Source organism: Patagioenas fasciata, chromosome 2 (genome assembly GCF_037038585.1).
Source record: "Patagioenas fasciata isolate bPatFas1 chromosome 2, bPatFas1.hap1, whole genome shotgun sequence".
Taxonomy (NCBI): domain Eukaryota; kingdom Metazoa; phylum Chordata; class Aves; order Columbiformes; family Columbidae; genus Patagioenas; species Patagioenas fasciata.
The window spans coordinates 114393373-114412665 of NC_092521.1; the positions used below are offsets into that span (position 1 = coordinate 114393373).

Sequence of the window (19293 nt, forward strand, 5' to 3'; positions counted from 1 at the left end):
AATGCGCTGTTGCAGAAAAGGCCATGAGCCCTGGGAGATGAGATTCTGTTTCCTGTGGCCTCACAAGAATTTGATAATTCAGTTTCTCTTTCATCTCTCCTCAACTGGGAAGCTCTTTGCCTAGCCTTTATCTTTGTGCTTGTAAGACTTGCTGTTTTTAGTTGCCAGAAACAGTAGTGCCAGGGCAGCTGATTTAGCAGTTTCATTCCCACTAGGCCACCCAAAAGAACGGTTTCTATTACACGATACTGCGTGAACTGGCTGTCAGCCTATGGTCAGGTGAACTCTGCTTCTAGATCTGCTCCTCCTATACTGCTGCCATCTTTCCAGTCACACATCATCACTTTTGCGCCGTTTGGATCATACAGCGTGTTTACAGATCGCTGGAGCAGCAGAGCCCTTTGACAATGTGTTATTGCAATACATCATGAGAGACAGCCTTTCTGAGTGTGTTTTACTCCAAGGGCGCTTTCATCTGAAGCAGCACAGTTGCTCTCGGGACTGCCCTCAAAAAATGTCAAGACAGATAAAATGCTCCCTGCGGAACAACCCTTAAATGATAGAAATGTGGAGGTGCCATGTCTGAGTTGCAAAAGACCATGCGGCAACTCTGTCTTTAATAGCGTCTTTTCACACAACTTTCTCACATCCTCCAGGATCCTCGAGCAACAATTATTTTGTGTTCCTTCTCGTTTTACAGTGTAACTGCAAAGTCACTGTTTATTAAGAAGTATTCTTGTTTTGTTTTGATCATTAGGTGGCTTTTAAGATGTGGGCAGAAGCAGGCATGGGAACAAAGGGCATTTGAGCTCTGAAGACGGGGAGCACGGTAGGAAAGAACAGAACAGCGCTTTGGCACAGCCCATGGCAGTACAGGATAACACTTTATGTAAGAGGATACGGACAACACGGCAGGCGATTGGCACCGCAGGAGAGCACTTTATGTAACACGAGAGATAATCAGCATGTGGCTGGCATCACAGCTTAATAAAGCACACAATGAGATGGGGAACAATTGCATTCTCTCCTCTCTCGCTCTCACAGAGGTTACTGAGGGGAAATCCCTTCTTCCCACTCTGAATAGGCATGTGATATTAGATATATTTACTGGGGGAAGACAGGGATTCAATTCCATTGTGCTAAGCTTTTTATTTTCCTTAATTTATTTTTTAAAAACATGCCCTCTGCTCACTTGCTACTGCTAGGGGAGCAGACAAAACAATTCGAGGCTTTCCTAAGAAAAAGAGTAACTTTTTAATCACTGCAGTGAGCAGTACTTTTGTCAACACAGTAATGCTACCAAGAGACAATTTTAATAGAACAGTCCAGTGCTTAGGAAGCTCCTGAAGTACTAGCAGTTTGAAGGAAATAAGGGGATATATTTCTTTTTTCTGCTTCTCTCCTTTTTTTTTTTTTTTAATCTTTAAAAGAAAACCACAGTGCCCTTTTGCTGCCTCTTAAGTGGGCACAACTGCTGATTTAAAATGTGAGCTGGTCTTTATTGTTAAGCATTTCAGTCCAACACCCTCTTTTAAAAAGCAGAGCACTATTAGGTTTTGTTTAAGGTTCCTCATTCAAATCCGGAGAGAGTGGAAAAGGTTGGTTGTGGAAGGCAAATTTCCCCATACCAGTTTCTTTGCTCGGACTGCAGGAAGGCTTTGGGGCATCCTGATTTCTGTTCACTCCTTGGCTTTATAGTATTTCCTCCTCATTCAGTGAGTAGATTAACTGTTTTCACTTGCTTATGGAGAAAGGGCCTGATGTGTGTTTTGCAATAGCTTTTATGCTGGTGTAAATTCATGTATGCCAGTGTTAAGGAATGCAGAGCAAGTTAGCTGCAATGTCCGTCACTTCTTATGATACCAATCGTCTGTCTTATTTTGTGTCATGTTCTGATGGAGTCTTGTAATTCAGTGTGCCAGAACCTTTCAGATTCAATTGTGCTATGTGTAGTACTGTAGATTACAGGAGCAGGTTAGAAACAGGGAATCATTTGTAATTATCTGTGACTGTTTGGCTGTTATTGGATTACCATTTAGAGGGCATGATTTATAGGCCTCATTTCCAAAATCTGGAACCTGTACATATGTGGTTGTGCACAGGCAGATACCTACACATGTGCATTTATGAATTTACCAACTGATTATAAAGTTAGTAGATTCCTGCAATTACATTATTAAGAATATTCGTTAAAATATGCAATTATACAGTGCAATACCCCAGTAATTCATAGAATCGTAGAATGGTTTGGGTTGGAAAGCATCTTTAAAGGTCATCTAGTCTAACCCCCTTGCAAGTAGCAGGGACGTCTGCAACCAGATCAGGTTGCTCAGAGCCCCGTCCGGCCTGGCCTTGAATGTCTCCAGGGATGGGTCATCTACCACCTCTCTGGGCAACCTGGGCCAGCATTTCACCAGTTACAAGTACCTAATGCAGATCCTAGTGAAACAAATACATGAATGCATGCTTGCTGTGGGCGTTGTTCATTGTTGGCACTGTTGTTCATTGTTGGCACTGTTCATTGTAAAAAGTATTGCAGTCAAAATTTAAATGGATAAAAATTGCTCATGTAAGTATATATTACGTATATGTAATATATGTACTAATATGTACTAATACAGACTTGTGTCTGAAACAGGTCTTGGAATAGAAGATGAGCTGAAAGTGGCCAGCTGTAGTTTCTACAGTAGACTTTCTTGAGAAGTTTTCCAAATGTTGTACTTAAAAATTGAGACCTATGGCTCCTTTGGGGTAGAATGTAAACTCTCTTCAAACCAAAGTGAAGATTTCCATTCACTTGAATGATGTGTGGATTGTATTCTAGGACTGAAATCCTTTCCCACTGCCTTCAGCCTTTTTTTGGGCTTTTATACCCCTAAATGTCCTCCAAACAGATTATGTGTACATGCATGTAATTTACCGCACACAATATACATGTTTATTTCAAAGTTCTTTATCAAAAAGTAGCCTATGTACAAGTAGGCTCATTACCTTTTAAAGCCTACAGTAGTGAAAAAAGAGCATATTCTTAATGGCATGTATGCAGCTGACAGTTCTAAAAATTGGTCTACAGGTGATGTCATTGTCTAGCGGATGAAGTATCCTGGTTTTAAATCCAGTCACGGTTCTTTCATGAAGTATGCCCTAGAGGCAGAAAGAGGGAGAAAATGTATTTTGTGTCTTTTTTATATTTTGATTACTTACAGTAATAACCTGTCTGTCCCTTTAGTGAGGAGGGAAATGCCAATTCCTGCAGTAGGCTTCTGTCAAAGGGCTGATTAGGAAGTAGTCAGATGCCCTGGCTTTGCTGGGAGACTTATGGAGTACAGCACTGTCACAGCAACCTGATGGAAATGTTTGGACTGAGAACTTGTTCTGCATTTGACCCTCCCTTGACCAGGAGGTCCAGAGAAGTTATCTTCCTGCTCTACTCTGCCCTGCTGAGGCTGCATCTGGAGTACTGCATCCAGTTCTGGGCTCCCCAGATTAATACGGACAGGGAATTACTGCAGGGAGTCCAGCGGCAGGCTACAAAGACGATTAGGAGTCTGGAGCATCTTTCTTATGAGGAGAGACAGAGAGAGCTGGGTCTGTTCAGCCTGGAGAAGTCCAAGAGGGGATCTCATAAATGTTTATAAATATCTCGGGTGGGTGTCAAGAGGACGGGACCAGACTCCTTTCAGTGGTGCCCAACGATAGGATGAGGGGCAACGGGCACAGACTGAAGCACAGGAGGTTCCATCTGAATATGAGGAGAAACTTCTTTACCTTGAGGGTGCCAGAGCACTGGAACAGGCTGCCCACAGAAGTTGTGGAGTCCCCTTCTCTGGGGACTTTCAAACCCCACCTGGACACATTCCTGTGTGATCTACTCTAGGTGAACCTGCTTTAGCAGGTGGGTTGGACTAGATGATCTGTGATTTTTTGCAAGGTGTGCAGGATTTGCTCCTCTTTCATCCCAGAGACTTTTAAATGAATACATTTTCAGTACAGAATAGCTGTTCATAGTTCATTCCCTGTTTTCGATAAGGTAGCTCTGCTATCCCAAATACTTTGCCTCCATCTTGCTCTTCCTATCCTTATTTGTTTTTCCTGTTTGGTTTATTTTTGTTGGTTGGTTTGTTTGTTTTTAATAGATATTTAGAACACATTTTCTTGACTGCACAGAGGTCTTGGTGGGAATCAGTAAGTACTGTAAAAGTTACCATGTTTCGTTTTCAACCTCAGTTTTGGTTGAAATAATTTATTTTTTTTTTTAACTTCAGAAAAATTACTTGCAATTTAGTTTCAAAACTTCTGTCTTTTCTAGTGGTGCAATGTTTGTAGATTGAAATCCCAATGAAGACAGGCAAAAAGCACCATATGTAGAAAGAATTTTCCAGTTTATGAGATAAGTGTGTCTGTGCACATTTTGCTTGGACTTAAGTGAGAGATTTGTTTTACTTTCAATAGTTAAACTAAGTTGCTTTAAGAATGTAGGGAAGATAGCACTCTGCAGGCCTTGGATTATTCAAGGAAACTATCCAGGGTTATGTCCAAGTAAAATATTAGTTTTCTACCTACAGCTAATATATCAGCTAATCCATGGGCTGTTATCACTCTTGAAGTGTGGAGTTAGAGTGACCCTTTATATCTTTTTTTTTTTTTTTTTTTTTTTTAATAACAAACCTTGAGGTTTCAGGCAAAGGGTTGAGTTCCCTTCTACCCGATGAAAAATGCCCACTAGATGGATACCTCAAAGGACCCCAGTGCTGATGCAGAAATGAAAATATTCCAAGATGGAGACACAGTGAATCCTTAAAGAACAGTGATCATGACAGATTTTTCTTAAAAAAGCATAGTGAAGGTTGTCTTCAAGTTGGTTATGTTTGTTGAAAATACTTGAAAGTTTTCCCAAGTGTTTACTTGTGTAGTGGATTGTAATTTCATGTACACTACAAGCAAAACATTTTTACATGAAGAAGGATTTGTTCATTTTGCTAGATGTTGGATTATCCTAGATTTTTTTCCAAACGTATCAATAGTGTGGATCTTACTTGAAAATTAAAGAAATTACATAGAAGTAATTTTATGAAACTTTTAATGACATAATTTTACAAGTGAAAGGAGTAATTGTTTTTACTCTTAACTGTTAGCTTGCTGATAGATCGTGATTTCTATGTTCTTCTCTTCTGTTGCTTCTTAACCACTAAGGATTTCGGTCAAATTCTGTTGCATTTCTGCAGTCCTACTCTTTACAGTGTATGTAAATGAAAGCACTGATTTTGTACATGTCATTTAATTAAAAATTCTGTTGATTGTGCAGATAAAAGGAAGCTCCAGAATACAACTTTAACAGCCTATTGTCAGAATTCTTCTGCAGTCGATTGTAAAGGGAACTGACCAAAAAATTAAGGGATGTGCTTCCAAGTGAAGCAGGGAAGCCTAGATATTGGCATCCTGGATGAAACCTGTGACAAAAACTTATTTTTTCACAATGAGAGTGGTAAAACACTGGCACAGGTTGCCCAGAGAGGTGGTAGATGCCCCATCCCTGGAGACATTCTAGGCCAGGCCGGACGGGCCTGATCAAGTTGCAGATGTCCCTGCTACTTGCAAGGGGGTTGGACCAGATGGCCTTTGAAGGTCCTTTCTAAGCCAGACTGTTCTGTGGTCCTATGGTTAACATTGTCTCTGAAGAAGCAACCATAGTGAAGTACAGTACAACCTAGTTTCTTACAAACTGCTTCATTGTCAGTTAGAAGGCAGGATCAGTATTAACCAAGAAAGTAGGTCCACTGCATTAGACTTGGCAGCGCCCTGGGTAGTGAAGAGCCACATTTCTCAGCTTGCAGTGGGTGGGAATTTCTAGTTGTTTCTTTGTCATTTTCAAGTGTTAGTGCCAGCAGGATGAAAAGGTGTCTTGGTGTTAAGTCAGCTTAGAAGCATGATGGGCAGCAGTTGCATCTTAGGTTTTGGAGTCCTGTTTTTTTAATCTAAGAAAAACCGTGGAATTTAAGAGGTTTTAAAACCTTTTTGATTCCCTCAGCATTGCACAGTGATTGAATGTTTTAAAGGGGCTTTCTGTTTTTAATCATGTGCAATTTTTGTCTCTTTAATCTGTGTGTTATTTTGTAGGAAACTCCTAAAATGCCATTGGCAGATAAATGTTGTGTAAATAAAAGTATTATTTGTTTTTCTTCTAACTTACGATAATGATTAAAGTCTTAAGTTTTTAGAAACATGTTCACCCAACAGCTTTGGACAGAAAGAGCAGAATGTGTTTTCTCTGCTGAGCCGGTTTGGTTTATGCCTCTGTTGGCTGTGAATATTGCAGCTGACCAAGAGGCTGTTAAAACACTTTTCTTTCGGTCTAAGTTGATTTCATCATTTATGCAAACACTTGACCAACCTGATGAATATTTATAATAAGCACTTCAAAACTTGAAGTATGTTTTTTTAATTGTTTTTATTTTCCTGTCAAATATACTTATATATTAGTCAACATGAATAACTCCAGAGACATGTTTACAGTATAAAAGACATCCTGGGGCTTCTTTCCTTTATTGTACAAACACCAAAACACAGTACAATGTTGTCCATGCTTTTGTGACATGCTGTTTTTTTCCTCCTTTAATGGATCTGTAGCACAACTTTCTTGAGATAAACTTGCTTCAGGATCATCAGAATACTTCTCGTTTCGGTGACTCTGAGAAATATGAAGTACAAGCACAAGCATTGGGGGAATCTTATGACTGTGTGCTCAAGTGTGTGAAAGAGGACATGGAAGGCACTCATGCTTCGTAAGTGGTGCTGAGGCAAATCTTTACGTTAGATCAAACTTTACTTGTCCTTTCACAAACAGTGTAACTTCTGTATCACATCTGGGGCTAGTTAGAGGTGAAATGCTTGTGCCTAGTCCTGATCTTGTTTCTGTGATTTTTATTTTTTTTTTAATAACCTAGAGTAGAAATGGCCATAGAGTTAGGGCTTTCATTCTTTCTGTGTAAAGTGGGATAATCCTACTTCCAGTTCTACTTTTTGTCCATTTAGTTGTTGAGATTGGGAGCTCTTCAGCGCAGTGATTTGTTTTATATTTGTAAGTATCTTAACTGTACCAAGTTGAAATATACTTTTAGTAGAAGCCACCAGATACAACCAAAAATATTTTAAAACATAGCAGTAATATAGAGTCCACATAGTAGTGGACAAGAGCTATCAATCTGTACAGTTTCCCTTGTTATGATTTCCCTAAAAGATACTGAGTTATATCTTTAAGTGCCTCAGAGCTCCATCATATGAAAAAAGAGGTTTCTAACTGAGCTGACACCTGTAATGCTTAGATATTTCTTAGAGAAAAAACATAGCAACCATAGAAAATGGATATTGTGCTTTATTCATACAAATACATCCTGAAGACTGCATTGTGGGTCTACATTACTGGTACTTCTGTTTTAATAGGAATGCTTTTTCCTGGGTGATGATTGCCCCTCTTTTCCTCTTCCATATTTAAAATGCAAGGTCAGAGACTGTCAAGCTTTTGAAATTTGGATGCCAGTCAAGCGGAAGTTGGCAGATACCAAAACTCTGCAAGTAATTGCAGTGATTTCTGAAGCAAGGTTAGCTAACCAGGACTGGGAGTCCCACACCTGCAGAATTCCAAGAGCCCTGGCTATTCATTGCCCTTTGAACCTTTGCTTTTTCCTTTAACTGTTCAATTGAATGTACAGCCATGGTCTGTGGAAATGGACAGATGCTGCATATATGACAGTATGCTGCCAGAAATGGAAAAAACACAAGGAAGGGCAGCCTTGGATGTTGTATCCAGCTGCCTGCTGTGATTTTTCCACTGAAGCACTAGAGGGATTAACCAAATGCACTGCCAGTTTTACATGACCTGGGACAGGCTTTAAAATGGAGACTTTTGCATTCTTTTGTCTATTCTCCTTTACCTACCCTCTTCCTTCCCCCTTTTTATTGCATCTACTTCTACCACTGACAGTGAAATTGCTTGGCTAACTTCATATTTGTTGTTAGTCTCTTTCAGGTGAAGTGAAAGGTGGGGTGGAAAGATTCTCCTAAATGAAAAACACTGATTTCCTTTCGCCCTGTGATGCTTGTGTTCATGGGAGACTCTAGAAAATGACTTGGCTAGCAGTAATGTTTATTCTAATAGTGAACATTAAGAGCACAAACTGGTAAAACTAGAGAGATCAAGCCTTTAGTGCTGCTGCGGGTACAAGTGGATGAATGAAGTACACGTGTGGTATGATTCCAAATTAATTTCCCTATTCTGTGTGCTAATGCAGAGGGTAGGTAGGATCTGGGCCTACCTGCTCGCTCTTCAGAATTCTGGGGTTGGGCATCCAGGAATAAATAAGCCTTGCATTTCTGAGAGCAAATTATTGTGAGCAGCATTTACACAGCTGTATGGAAAGGGGGAAACTTTTTGCTCACCTTCTTGCAGTTGCCCAGTGACAGCTTGCAAAAATAGCTGTAAGAAAGTATTTCTGGGTAATGAAGCCCAAAAAAGTGAACGTCTTTTTGTGTGTGAGGCAGTGAGAATTATGCTTTTCAGATCAGGGAACTGACATAGCATCATGCAATATTTGCATCTGGTATGAAGTCACTAGCCCGCTTCACATACCAGTATTATTTACTGTTTGTCCTTAAACACAATTCTGTAATTCCTGGGGTGCCTGCAGAAATTAATCAGTAAGTGATGAAGAACCCCTAACAACCCGTGTATTGTTACCAGACACTTAATGAATAGGAGTCTGTTTTCAAATTGCTGTTCGATGGTTTTGTTTGTTTTTTAATTAATTTACCATGTTATGGAGGGAATGAAGACGAATAGGTAAAGAAGAAGTGACCCCATCTAAAATGCAAAGTTTCAAAAATTAAAAGTAGTCCATATGCAAGCTGAGTATACAACAAGCAGTCGTACTGGTTCTCCATGCAGAGGTCAGCCCCACATGATTGCTCTTTCAAGAGCCTCCTTGGTACTGATGAGATGCTGAAGCACAATACAATGGAGTGAGTGTCGATCTAATACTCACATAGGTAGGTCGTTCAATTGAGAGGGTCTCATTAGTGAAGTTAATTGTGTCCATCACTGTGTGTAGGATGCAATCCTGGATGTACTTCACCAGATATGTATACCTGTGTCTGAGAAATGGTCATTAGAAGCATGTGAGCTGCGGTGAGTAAGACCGGCTATTAAAAGCTTAGATTTTTGTACTCAAGGTGTAATCTGATTTTTCACTTGAATAACCCAATGTTTTCTGCCTGACTCTATCAGTATCCTTCAGAGCACACAGAGAATAAGTGTCTTCTTGTGAAGATATTGCTAGAATGTAAGAATATAACCAAATCTTCATGAATTTCAGTGCTTTGCTCTGAGTATGGCGGGAACAGCCCTTTTGAACGCCGCCTCTTTGTGTTGTGACGTAATTACACTATTGATTATCTATGTAGTTTTTTTACAAGTTATATAGAAAGTGTTACCCAGGGTGTGGTAAGAATCATTTGGGAGTTTGGTTTTTTTTTTCATCTCCAGTTCACTTAGGGTAGTACACAAAATGTGATTAATACCAGACAAACCTAAATCAAACTAAAGACTCATTTAAGTTAATATTTTGTTTTCATTAATGATCAGTGGGATATCATTTAGACAGGAAGTTAAAGCGGCAGGTACACAGAGGATGGTCCTTCCCCTGTTATGTCATAGCATGGTTATGCTTCAAGTCTTCTTATGTGAGGGGATTGGGAGAGCAACATTATGAGGTAAAAAGTATTCCCTATAGGTTTACCACGGGATGTTTTACTGGTGATTGTCACTGCAGAAGTGGCGGCAGTGTTGGAGCCCTGGGGAAGGCATGCTTTGTTCTAGCTTTGGGAAATCAGTCCATTTTACAAAAACCGCATACATTTGGAAGTCCCAGCCTGGTGACTGTTGCTAGTAATCTCCCATTAGCCGTCTGCACGATGGACACTTTTGTTTCACAGTCTAAAGGATGAAGAGCAGATATTTGGATAGTTCTGAAGTCTGAGTACTCTGCTTTTGGCTGACAGTGATTTCTCCAGATCATACCTGATGCCTATGGGCAAGACAGAGCAGTAAGTTAAATTCATGTTCCTGGTATTTTAGGATGAACAGAAGCTCTCAGATTTAGGGCTGTCAGGCTTAATGCTGTAGTGAGAACCACCTTGGAGCAAAGGGGATTGAGAATAAAATCAGTGTAAGTCTTATTCTTCATTTTGCCAGCCTAACAATATTTGGGTTTTGTATTTTTTTATTGTTGAACAACTTAATTCCTGCAGACATGTGAGGCAAGGACAGATTGTTACAGCTGTGGAATGTCTGGAAAACAGCTCACTTCAAATCAGGAGAGTTTTGCAATTCTGTCAATTGAAAATACTGCCACTGAATGAAAAATAAGGAAAGATTGAGGGGTATCAAAATAGAACTTGGAAATATGTCACTGTCCTGAAAAAGAAGTGCACATGTATACCCTTAGGAATCAAGAACTGTTTGTCTTGTGCTTTTCTGGATAGTAAGAGGTTGGCTGTAAATGTGGGAGGAGAAAAAGAAGCACGAGAAAGGCACAAGGAGAGATAAGAAAGGAATCTTCAGTTGCAGACCAGATAGTTTGTCACTCTAAGAAGAGCCTCAAGGAAATGGCTTTCAGTCAGATGATAAAATAAAGAATTTCTGGGTTTATTGGTTTATAAATAAAGACTTCTTTGATCTGATCTCTCCAGAGTTCAGGGAAATAGGACTGTATGGTTTTTTACATAACAAAAATTTGTCTGTACATGACTATTAATTTCCCTGCTTAGCTAAAGCAAAATTCTGACGTTAAGGATAGCTTTTTGGGTCAATAATTTAATATATAAGAAAAATGAAAGTTATCTGCTAGTAATAAAAAAAAATATTAACAACAAGAAAGATGTGTATCCCTTATTGTGCTAAGTCATTTGTTTTCTTTAATATGTTTCCAACAGGAACAAGAAGCAAGTTTAGGCTTTGTGTGCAGATGATAAATGCCTCAACTGTCAGAGTGGATCAGAAAACTGCAGAGTCTTTATATTTCACCTTCTTCTGAACTTTGTTACAAGCTGTCAACCATTGCTAAAACAATCACAGCAGATATGTAAGAAATCTTATGTGTTGCAGGAAGATCTATGTAGTACATACTGTGCAGGTAGAAGAGATGCAAGTGTTGGTGTTCTGTATAACCTACATTTCTTCTGAGAGGTACATCACCACCACAGTAGAGCAATGGGGACCTTCTTTGCTTTTGGTTTCAAATGACTTATGAGCCATTGGAGAATCCCATGTGTGTATGTCAGGCCAGCTATTAGACTGCATGAAGCACTGTTGATCCTTAGGATGGTGTGGTTAGCAATATTCTGAGTTCTGTGAAGTTGTTCAGGAAAGGTAGAGCAAAAGAGTGAAGAGAAAGAGGTGCAAGAATCAAAGGTATGTCAAATTTTATAGTGTGTACCTGTACTTTAAACAGGCAAACAACAGAACAGCTTCAATTTTTTCTATGCCATCATGGTTAAAAGGCCGCCGTGAGATAAATGTTGACTTGTTCTGCTTAAAGCAAGTAATTTTGACTTCTTTCTCTTTTTGCAGGTTTGTGTCCATTCTGTCCTTTTACTTAATTAAAACTGATACAAGTAGGAATTATGTCAAGGTCTTTGCCATGACATACTTGCTGGTATATGCCTGTGCTGTTTTCTTGTAGTACTCGATCGGAATATATGAGACTAGTCCTGTCAATACTGAAAAATATCTCCAGCTTGTTTGAGTATTTCTTTGCAAGCCAGATGAGATGAAACCATTTCTTTTGGATATGAATTTTATGAGTTCTGTTCTTAATGATATATATTATGGTATTGGTCAATAAACACAGTAAGTTTTTGTGGCCAGAAAGAAATGGAAATTGTTAGAGTTTTCTGCCTGCAGCCATGTATTGTAACTTCTGGAGCAATGATTTTGGTGCTTAGCAGATACTTAACAAACAAGGAGTTAGTTTCATTCCATTACTATTATGGACAAAAGAAATTTCTGAACCGGAAAAGTACATCTGAAACAATAAGCTGCTTCTTCAAGTTTATTACATCCCCTCCTGCCTGATTTGTATCTACTGTATCCTTCAATCTCCTTTTCTCTTTCTCTCTCACCATAAAAATGTCCGAGTATCTTATAAGTTCATCTATATCGTTTACTTTGATTTCACTTGGCAGCTCTCTCCATGTGCTCACTACTCTTTGATTGATATATTGTACTGGAATTCTAACTAAATTCCTTTTTTATTCCTGTAATGCTTTATTTGTTTATTTACATTCCAGTCTGTCCCAAGACACATTATTCCTTTTTACCTTATCAAGCTTTTAAGGAATTTTAAATAAGATTGGCACTGTGTCAACTTGAGCCATGTCCCATGTTATTTACTTTTGGTTTCCACGTGTCAATTCCCTCCATTTGGAATTTTGCCGTATTTTGTATTACCTCTGAGGAACAAATTCTGACCAGCCGTAGTAGAAGTGTGATGAATTCACTCCATGTCATCCTTGTCACTTTGCTGACAGAGGTAAAAATTTGGCCAAAATCCTATTTGTGCAGATGTAGGAAGAAGCTGTAATGAATCCCCTTCCACATTCAAATCATGTGCCTGTTGCCATTGTTTTTTTCTTCCTTTTCTCCCCTGTGAATATGTATAGGCTCATTTAGTTTGCATACCTTTCTCTAGTAGGATCTGCTTTATTTCACACATTCTCACTTGTAAATCTTTATTGTAGATATTGGTGTTCTTTCCAAATACAGGTGGTGTTGCTTTTTATATAGTCCTCCCCAGCTATAGCTTTTCCTCTTGCTCCTGATGTGTTATCTGCACTTGACTGATGTGGAAGCCCTTGCTCTGTTCCAACCCACTTTTTCCATTATTTTATAATGTTTTTCTTTCTCTTTAATTGCTGTGATGTTGCCTCCGGAGAATAACCGTGTGATTGGTGCCTGGTCTAATGATCCAGCTGTAAGTGGGATCCTCAACAACATATGCCCACTAGGCTGCCTAAAAGTGATGGGCTACTAGTGAAGCCTTTGGCAGAATCTTCTATGAAGCTGCCACTTACCATTTTGCAGATTCTACACCTAGATATAATATTTCAGACAGCACAACCCCTTCCCTGTTAGTATTTGACAAGCAGTAGATGAAACAGACCGTATTCTGAGTTGGCAAAGATGGATATGGTCATGGATTCTGCAAAAGGCTTAGAAAAGTGTATATAACAGCTTGTAAAATGCTCCTTTTCTCCGTGTCGCAAATGATTTTGTTGTATTTTGAGAGTGCATCCCAGAACCTAGTTAGCCCCACTTAAGTTCTAGCTATAGCTGACTGAAATGTGAGTGAATATTTAGAAAATGGACTGAATGAAGGACCTAAAGTACATTTTCTGTTTCTATATTAAAGTAATAATGTTAAGAAATTTTGGATGGTAAACTGTAGCATCTGAGGAGCATATATGGATGACATATATGTACATACATATAGTCCTACTTTATTTTGCTTGTACAATTGCCAGGGCTAACACATAATTGAGCTTTAACTAGTCACAGAATTGTTAATACATATGCAAACATAACTTCCTACTGTGGTTAGCCTCCTTTTCTTCTGTAGTCCTCATTTGCTGAATACATCTGCATTTTTTTTTTCTTTTTTATTTTTTCTCTTCTGCTAACACCCTGCATTTCATTCCTACATCTGTGTGTTTTGGATTTTTTTTCTGGTTTTGGTAAAGACATATGTGTCTGCACCATTTAGTTGATACTGTAACACCAGCATTCTTGTAAAGTGTGTTTTAAAGAAAGCAAGAAAGAGAGTGAATGTGTTTTATTTCATTCCTATCTCCGGGCTGCGCAGAACATGTGTATTTGGAGTTACCACAGTGCTTAAATAACTATTAAGATTAATATAGTTTGAGGGTGAGGCAGACCTGCAGTCACTGGTTTGTAACACAAGAATCTAATAAATGCTAGAAGGGTAGGATGCACAATCTCAGAAAATTGTTGTGCGCTTGTGCAGCAGGGTCTATCAGTGATAGGATGAACAGTTATTTCATCTTCCCATTAAGAACACTGAACACCAGGGAAAGGCCAGTAAGCGTTCTCCATTGTTGTCACATTCTGTGTGTTTCTTTTATATTGCTGTACAAGTATGTCTGATTTGGGTCAAGGCTTGGATATAAGGTACACTAAGATACCACTAGAAACTAATACTAAAATTACATAAGCAGTTTACTTCGATTCAGTTTTGTCTTAATGCTTTTGCATACACTAAAGGCCATTACTGAACTGAAGAAGCCTTTCAATTTTTTAAAGTTAGAAAACCCTAAATCTTTCTGAAGATTTATAATTTTAAGGAGTTTCTAATGCTTTTCATAAATACCTAGACCTTCTGTGCTAACAAGCTGTTAAGTAGTTGATAGATTCTAATTTTTCTTTGCCACTGTAATTGGGTATATCTAGGATATGGGCTTTCCCAGTAGGAAGGTGAGAAAAGTAATCTACAGTATTCCCTTTTGTCTGCCTTTAGGCTTTGACCCTGCTAGAGAAGGGATTATATTATTTTTTTACTTGTGCGTATCCAAGTATAATGATACTGTTGGCATAATGTGGACATCAGAGCATTGCACAAATATATCTGCTGCAAATTGCATAATGACATTCAGCTGCATATCTTTAGTTTTTGACACTGATGCTATAGAAAGGTAATTGTGCAAACCCATTTCCTCTTTGCATACTTTTTCTTACTACCTATTAGTGAACGAAGCAACTATGTTTTCTTCCTTTTCTGTTTGAATTATGTGATGAGAAGATATGACTTCTAATTGGAAGTTCTACAAGTACTCTGTGGACATACAAACATCTCCTGTTATAGAAAGTGAATAAGGTAGGAAATGATGTAGGTAAACTAGGTAACCTGAACACGGTCTTTCAGGAAAATACTAAAAAATACATACTTTGGCTTTTGTTATTGAATTATAGTCTTGGATATTTTACTGTTGTACTTCAGGGAAAAGTGATACATGTATAATCATTTTTTTGTCTTTGTTTTTTTTTTTAAATAGAAGTGTTCAAATTCATTCGAATCCCACGTCTGTTCATTTTTGACTTTGGAAAATCACTCAAGAAAATTAAGTTATCAGTATTAAATTCTCCTTTAGAAAACATTTAGAATAATATAATTCTCTGTTAGGAGACTTTAAGTTGATTTTGATACAGGAATTGGTAATCAAAAAGTTCTTTATTTCCACTTGTTCTATCTTTTGCACGTCTCTAAGCCCTTAGTCTTCTCAGCCTCTTAAAAATCTGAGAAAAAGCTGTGTTCCTTATTTTAAGGTGGAGAAGTAAGTTACAGAGGAAGTTAAGTCCAGATCCACAGTGCTGGTTGGGCATAGAAACTGGTTAATAAGTTTGGGTAGAAGTGACCTCTCCAGAGCAGTCAGTGACAGACCACAGCCACCCATTCATGTCTTCAACCCAGGTACGATTTACCCCACGTACCATCTGCCAATGGGCTGAACTCTGTTTTTTCCTGAGTTTCCCGCAGCACTGGGACCCAGTCCAGTGGTCACTGAGGCTGTTGGTCAGGAGTGAAGTGGTTACCTCTTAGGAATCCAAGTGCTGAATTCACCACAGTGGTCCAAAGGAAAGACAAGCAAGGCAGTTGTTGTGTTATTATGCCTCTTAACTGGACTGTTATGAGACAAAAATAAGTGGAAATAAGTTATTAAAGAATGGCCACTTTAATAGGAATACATTGTATTGAATGCCAAAACTACTGTGCTTTTTGCAAAAAATGTCTCGGCTTTTTTGCGAAAACTGTCAGTAGTCTTATCATCTGCTGTATCTTTGAGTTAGTTTTCAAACTCTAAATCCATGTAGTTACGCCTTGAATCCTGTTGGTACTGCTTTTGTATGGACTGTGTTCTAGGAGCAATTTTCTATCTGGCTTCGTAAGTTCTTTGGATTTCATTTTAGTGTATGTTGCTCTAGTTGTTACAGGACAGTAACAAAAATCAGTGCAACATATAGGAAAAGGGAATTAATGTGTCTGAAGATAACATGTAGAAATACTCTTATATAAACTGTTAGTATTCTGCTGGGTGTTACTTAGCATTTTGGAAACCAATTCCAAACATTTTTATTGCAATGGAAATGAAATGTTTTCATCACTCAGTGTCTGTTCTAGTGATATGAGTCCCAATAATTCTATCTGGCTGTTTCTTATCCTGCAGACATCTGAGAAGTCCATCATTTTCCTAAACTTTCACAATGTTTACATATCCCATTATGGTAGTTTCTACAGAATTAAAATAAACTGATTCAATACTTTTTTGGTTTTTTTGTTTCTTTTGGACCAGACTGAGGCCACTATTCAGTTTTACTAATTCTGTAAAGAAATACTGAATAGAGGCTTAAATCTTCCATGATATAGGTACAGTGAGTGTCTCACTAACTTTCTGGTATTACAAAAGAACATTTATGTGCCACTATGGAAGATTATTAGCAACTTTTATTATGCTTGTTTTTATCACATAGGGTAAAGATTATTTTATGTGTAATTGTTAGCTGTTAGATTCAGTAGAGGTTTATGTTGTGCTGACTGCCTTGCCAAACAGAAAAGATGAGAACTTCTCTGCCTATACATTGACACAGCTTAAAAATGATGTGTGCTTACACAGCCAGTGCCTATGGAGTCTGTGTTAACCTGTCATGTGGAAACAAACCATTTTAAAATCATATCTTTTATCTTTTTTTTTGTCTGAAAGAGAGAAAATAGAATCCTTTTCCTTTCAGCTTTAAATAATTTTCTGTGTTGGTAAATGGTCATGGCTATCTTGAATCTTTAAGAGGACCAATTTTGCATGCTAGATGCTTCACCTGTAAATTTTATTTTCTTCTTGCTTCCAGGGTATTACACAGATATTTGTACAAAATTTGATAATTTAAAAAAATCTGAAACTTGATGGCAACTGCACTAGATAGAGAGATTAGTCACTTTTATGATTCACACTTTTTTCTTACAATTCCTGTAATACTTTCAGGAAATGCCTCTCCTCAGATTTTGATAAAATTCTGAAAGAATTGTAAAAATGACGATACTCATATTTTATGTGAGACCTATTTATCTTTTAGCTACATCAACATGTTGTACTTTTTATTAAGTTTTTTACCTTTCATCCTTATTCCATTCCTCATATCTACTTCCACATCTAGACTTACCTTCTTGAGTAGCAATAGCCTGACCAAGGATGTGTCTGCACTGCAGGTGCGATGCAATGCAGAGATAGCTAAAATTGCTTAGATATCAGGAAAAAAAAGAGCAGCATGTCTTCAATAGCATGATAACCAGTATAGCTAATTTCTATATTATACAATGTCAGTACATAGTTCAGGTCATTGAAGTTTGTGGGAAACTTTCACCTGCTTTTGAGAGTCTTAAATCACATTTTATTCTCTGTCCTAACCCTTTCCCTGCTTTTTCTGTAATTTTCAGATATTTTGAGAAGCAGAACACAGCAACTGAATCAAAATTTCTGAGCAATGGCCTTCTAAACCACTCTGTAGTTGCACATTGCAAGCTCCCTGTGGCAAGAGAGGGTTGTCTCTCTGTAGTACCGCATGATACCAATCCATTTAAGAGTACTTGGAAATAACTAGCATTTTTGCAGATGAGCAAGGCAATAAGCTCTGCTGAATTGCAGCGGTGAATGAAAACATTTATACGCGGCCTCTGTGTTCTGTGTAAACTGTATCTCATTTTGAAAGAGAATGCAAATGGCAACCTTGCAACAATTTTAGATTGTGTACAGCTTCCATCTGTTCAATGAACTTCCACCATTGCTGAGAAGAAATCCATATTTAGCTCAAGAAAAATACACTATCTAGTTCTCAGTGACCAAAAGTCATTGCAATTAACACATTTTTCACATGCATCTCATTGTGTGATTTATTTCATGGTACACTGCCTGGCATATTTTGGTTTAAAAGTCTATTTGGTTTAAGAAAGACTAATAATTCATGACTGGAGGTTCTTGCCTGTAGTACTGTCCCGTAAAAAACAGCTTCCTCATTTAGTCTGTAAAGTAGAGGCTTGGTACTGGAGACTCTAGATGGCATTGTGCGAAGTGGCATCAGAGATTTCACTCCAAAAGTCCCTCTTTAAGTTTCCATAGTAAAACATGTCTTAGTTTAGATGCTGTTTTCCAGTTGAAAAGATTGGGTTTGTCTGACATCTTGACTTTCTCAAGAGAAACAGCATTTAGGTTCTAGGCACATGCAAAGGCCTTTGATGTACCATTCCAGAAAAAAAATCTCCAAAACTTAGTGTGATACGTACCTTCTGTGATTCTCTCTCAATAATAGCCAGAGTATACCTAGGAGGTATGTATTTCCTGCCTTATGTCCAGAGGTGTGTTGGCATTAATTCCTTTCTCAGACTTTTCCACTCTGAAGAGCAGCAGTCCTCACTGACGAGTGCCCTGAGGTTCCTCTTAGTTACAATGAGACCCCAAATCACTTTACTCCCTTGCCAGTATAGAGAGGTGCAAAGTCACTGGTGTTCCCTTCTCTCCTTGGTGGTTAGGTCTGCTGGATATTATTCTGCATATTTGCAGCCTGTGCCTGATTTGATTTATGAAGTACTGCGACATGCCATTTTGAGTTTTCAGGTGTGAAATAGCTGGTATTCAGTAGCTGAAAGCGTTTCCCTTAGATATGCTTTTCACTGTTCTTATCTACTGTGTTTTCAAACTTGAACTCTAGATACTTAGACCTTCTTTCAGCACCATGTGAAAATGTTTGCCTCAATATAGTGGTGGAAGTACTTGCGCTCAAGTTCCAGAAAGTAACGAGTGTTGTTACGTACCATGTGAAGTAACATTCAGAGACCTTATAGTGTCTCCTAGCACAGGCTGGACAACAAATACATGAAACCTGTTCAGGTCTGATGACTTGTGAGGTGCAGCACAGCACTGGATTTGTTGGGCCCGGGCCAATTCCTGAAAAATCCCAAGGAAGGCTTTGCAGCACATTTACCTTCAGTACAGCAAATAATCTTATTAGGATGTGGATATCAGATCTGTGATAGTTGTGTGTCTGCGTGACTCTGCAGCCAGTCTAACATGAAATCCAGAGCGAAGGGAAATGGGTGCAGGGCAGGTCCATATGCAGCAGAGCCAGACTCATAGGCCGAGATGAGCCTGTCCTGATGCTGTGAAGAAGCACAGGAGGGTTGT

The 19293-nt window shown here is 38.5% G+C and overlaps 1 protein-coding gene across 8 annotated transcripts in view; it reads left to right on the forward strand.

The window, feature by feature from the left end:
• The window catches only part of SUGCT (succinyl-CoA:glutarate-CoA transferase), a 351481-nt gene that overhangs the window by 208888 nt on the left and 123300 nt on the right, over positions 1–19293 (forward strand). The window contains exon 13 of one of the 8 annotated variants that reach the window (XM_071804764.1): positions 758–823. The exons of the other annotated variants lie outside the window; for them this stretch is intronic. Within the exon in view, the coding sequence (XP_071660865.1) occupies positions 758–808 (51 nt within the window). The 3' untranslated portion in view covers positions 809–823. Of the gene's footprint in view, positions 1–757; positions 824–19293 lie in introns of those variants that run through there. 8 annotated transcript variants of the gene reach the window in all.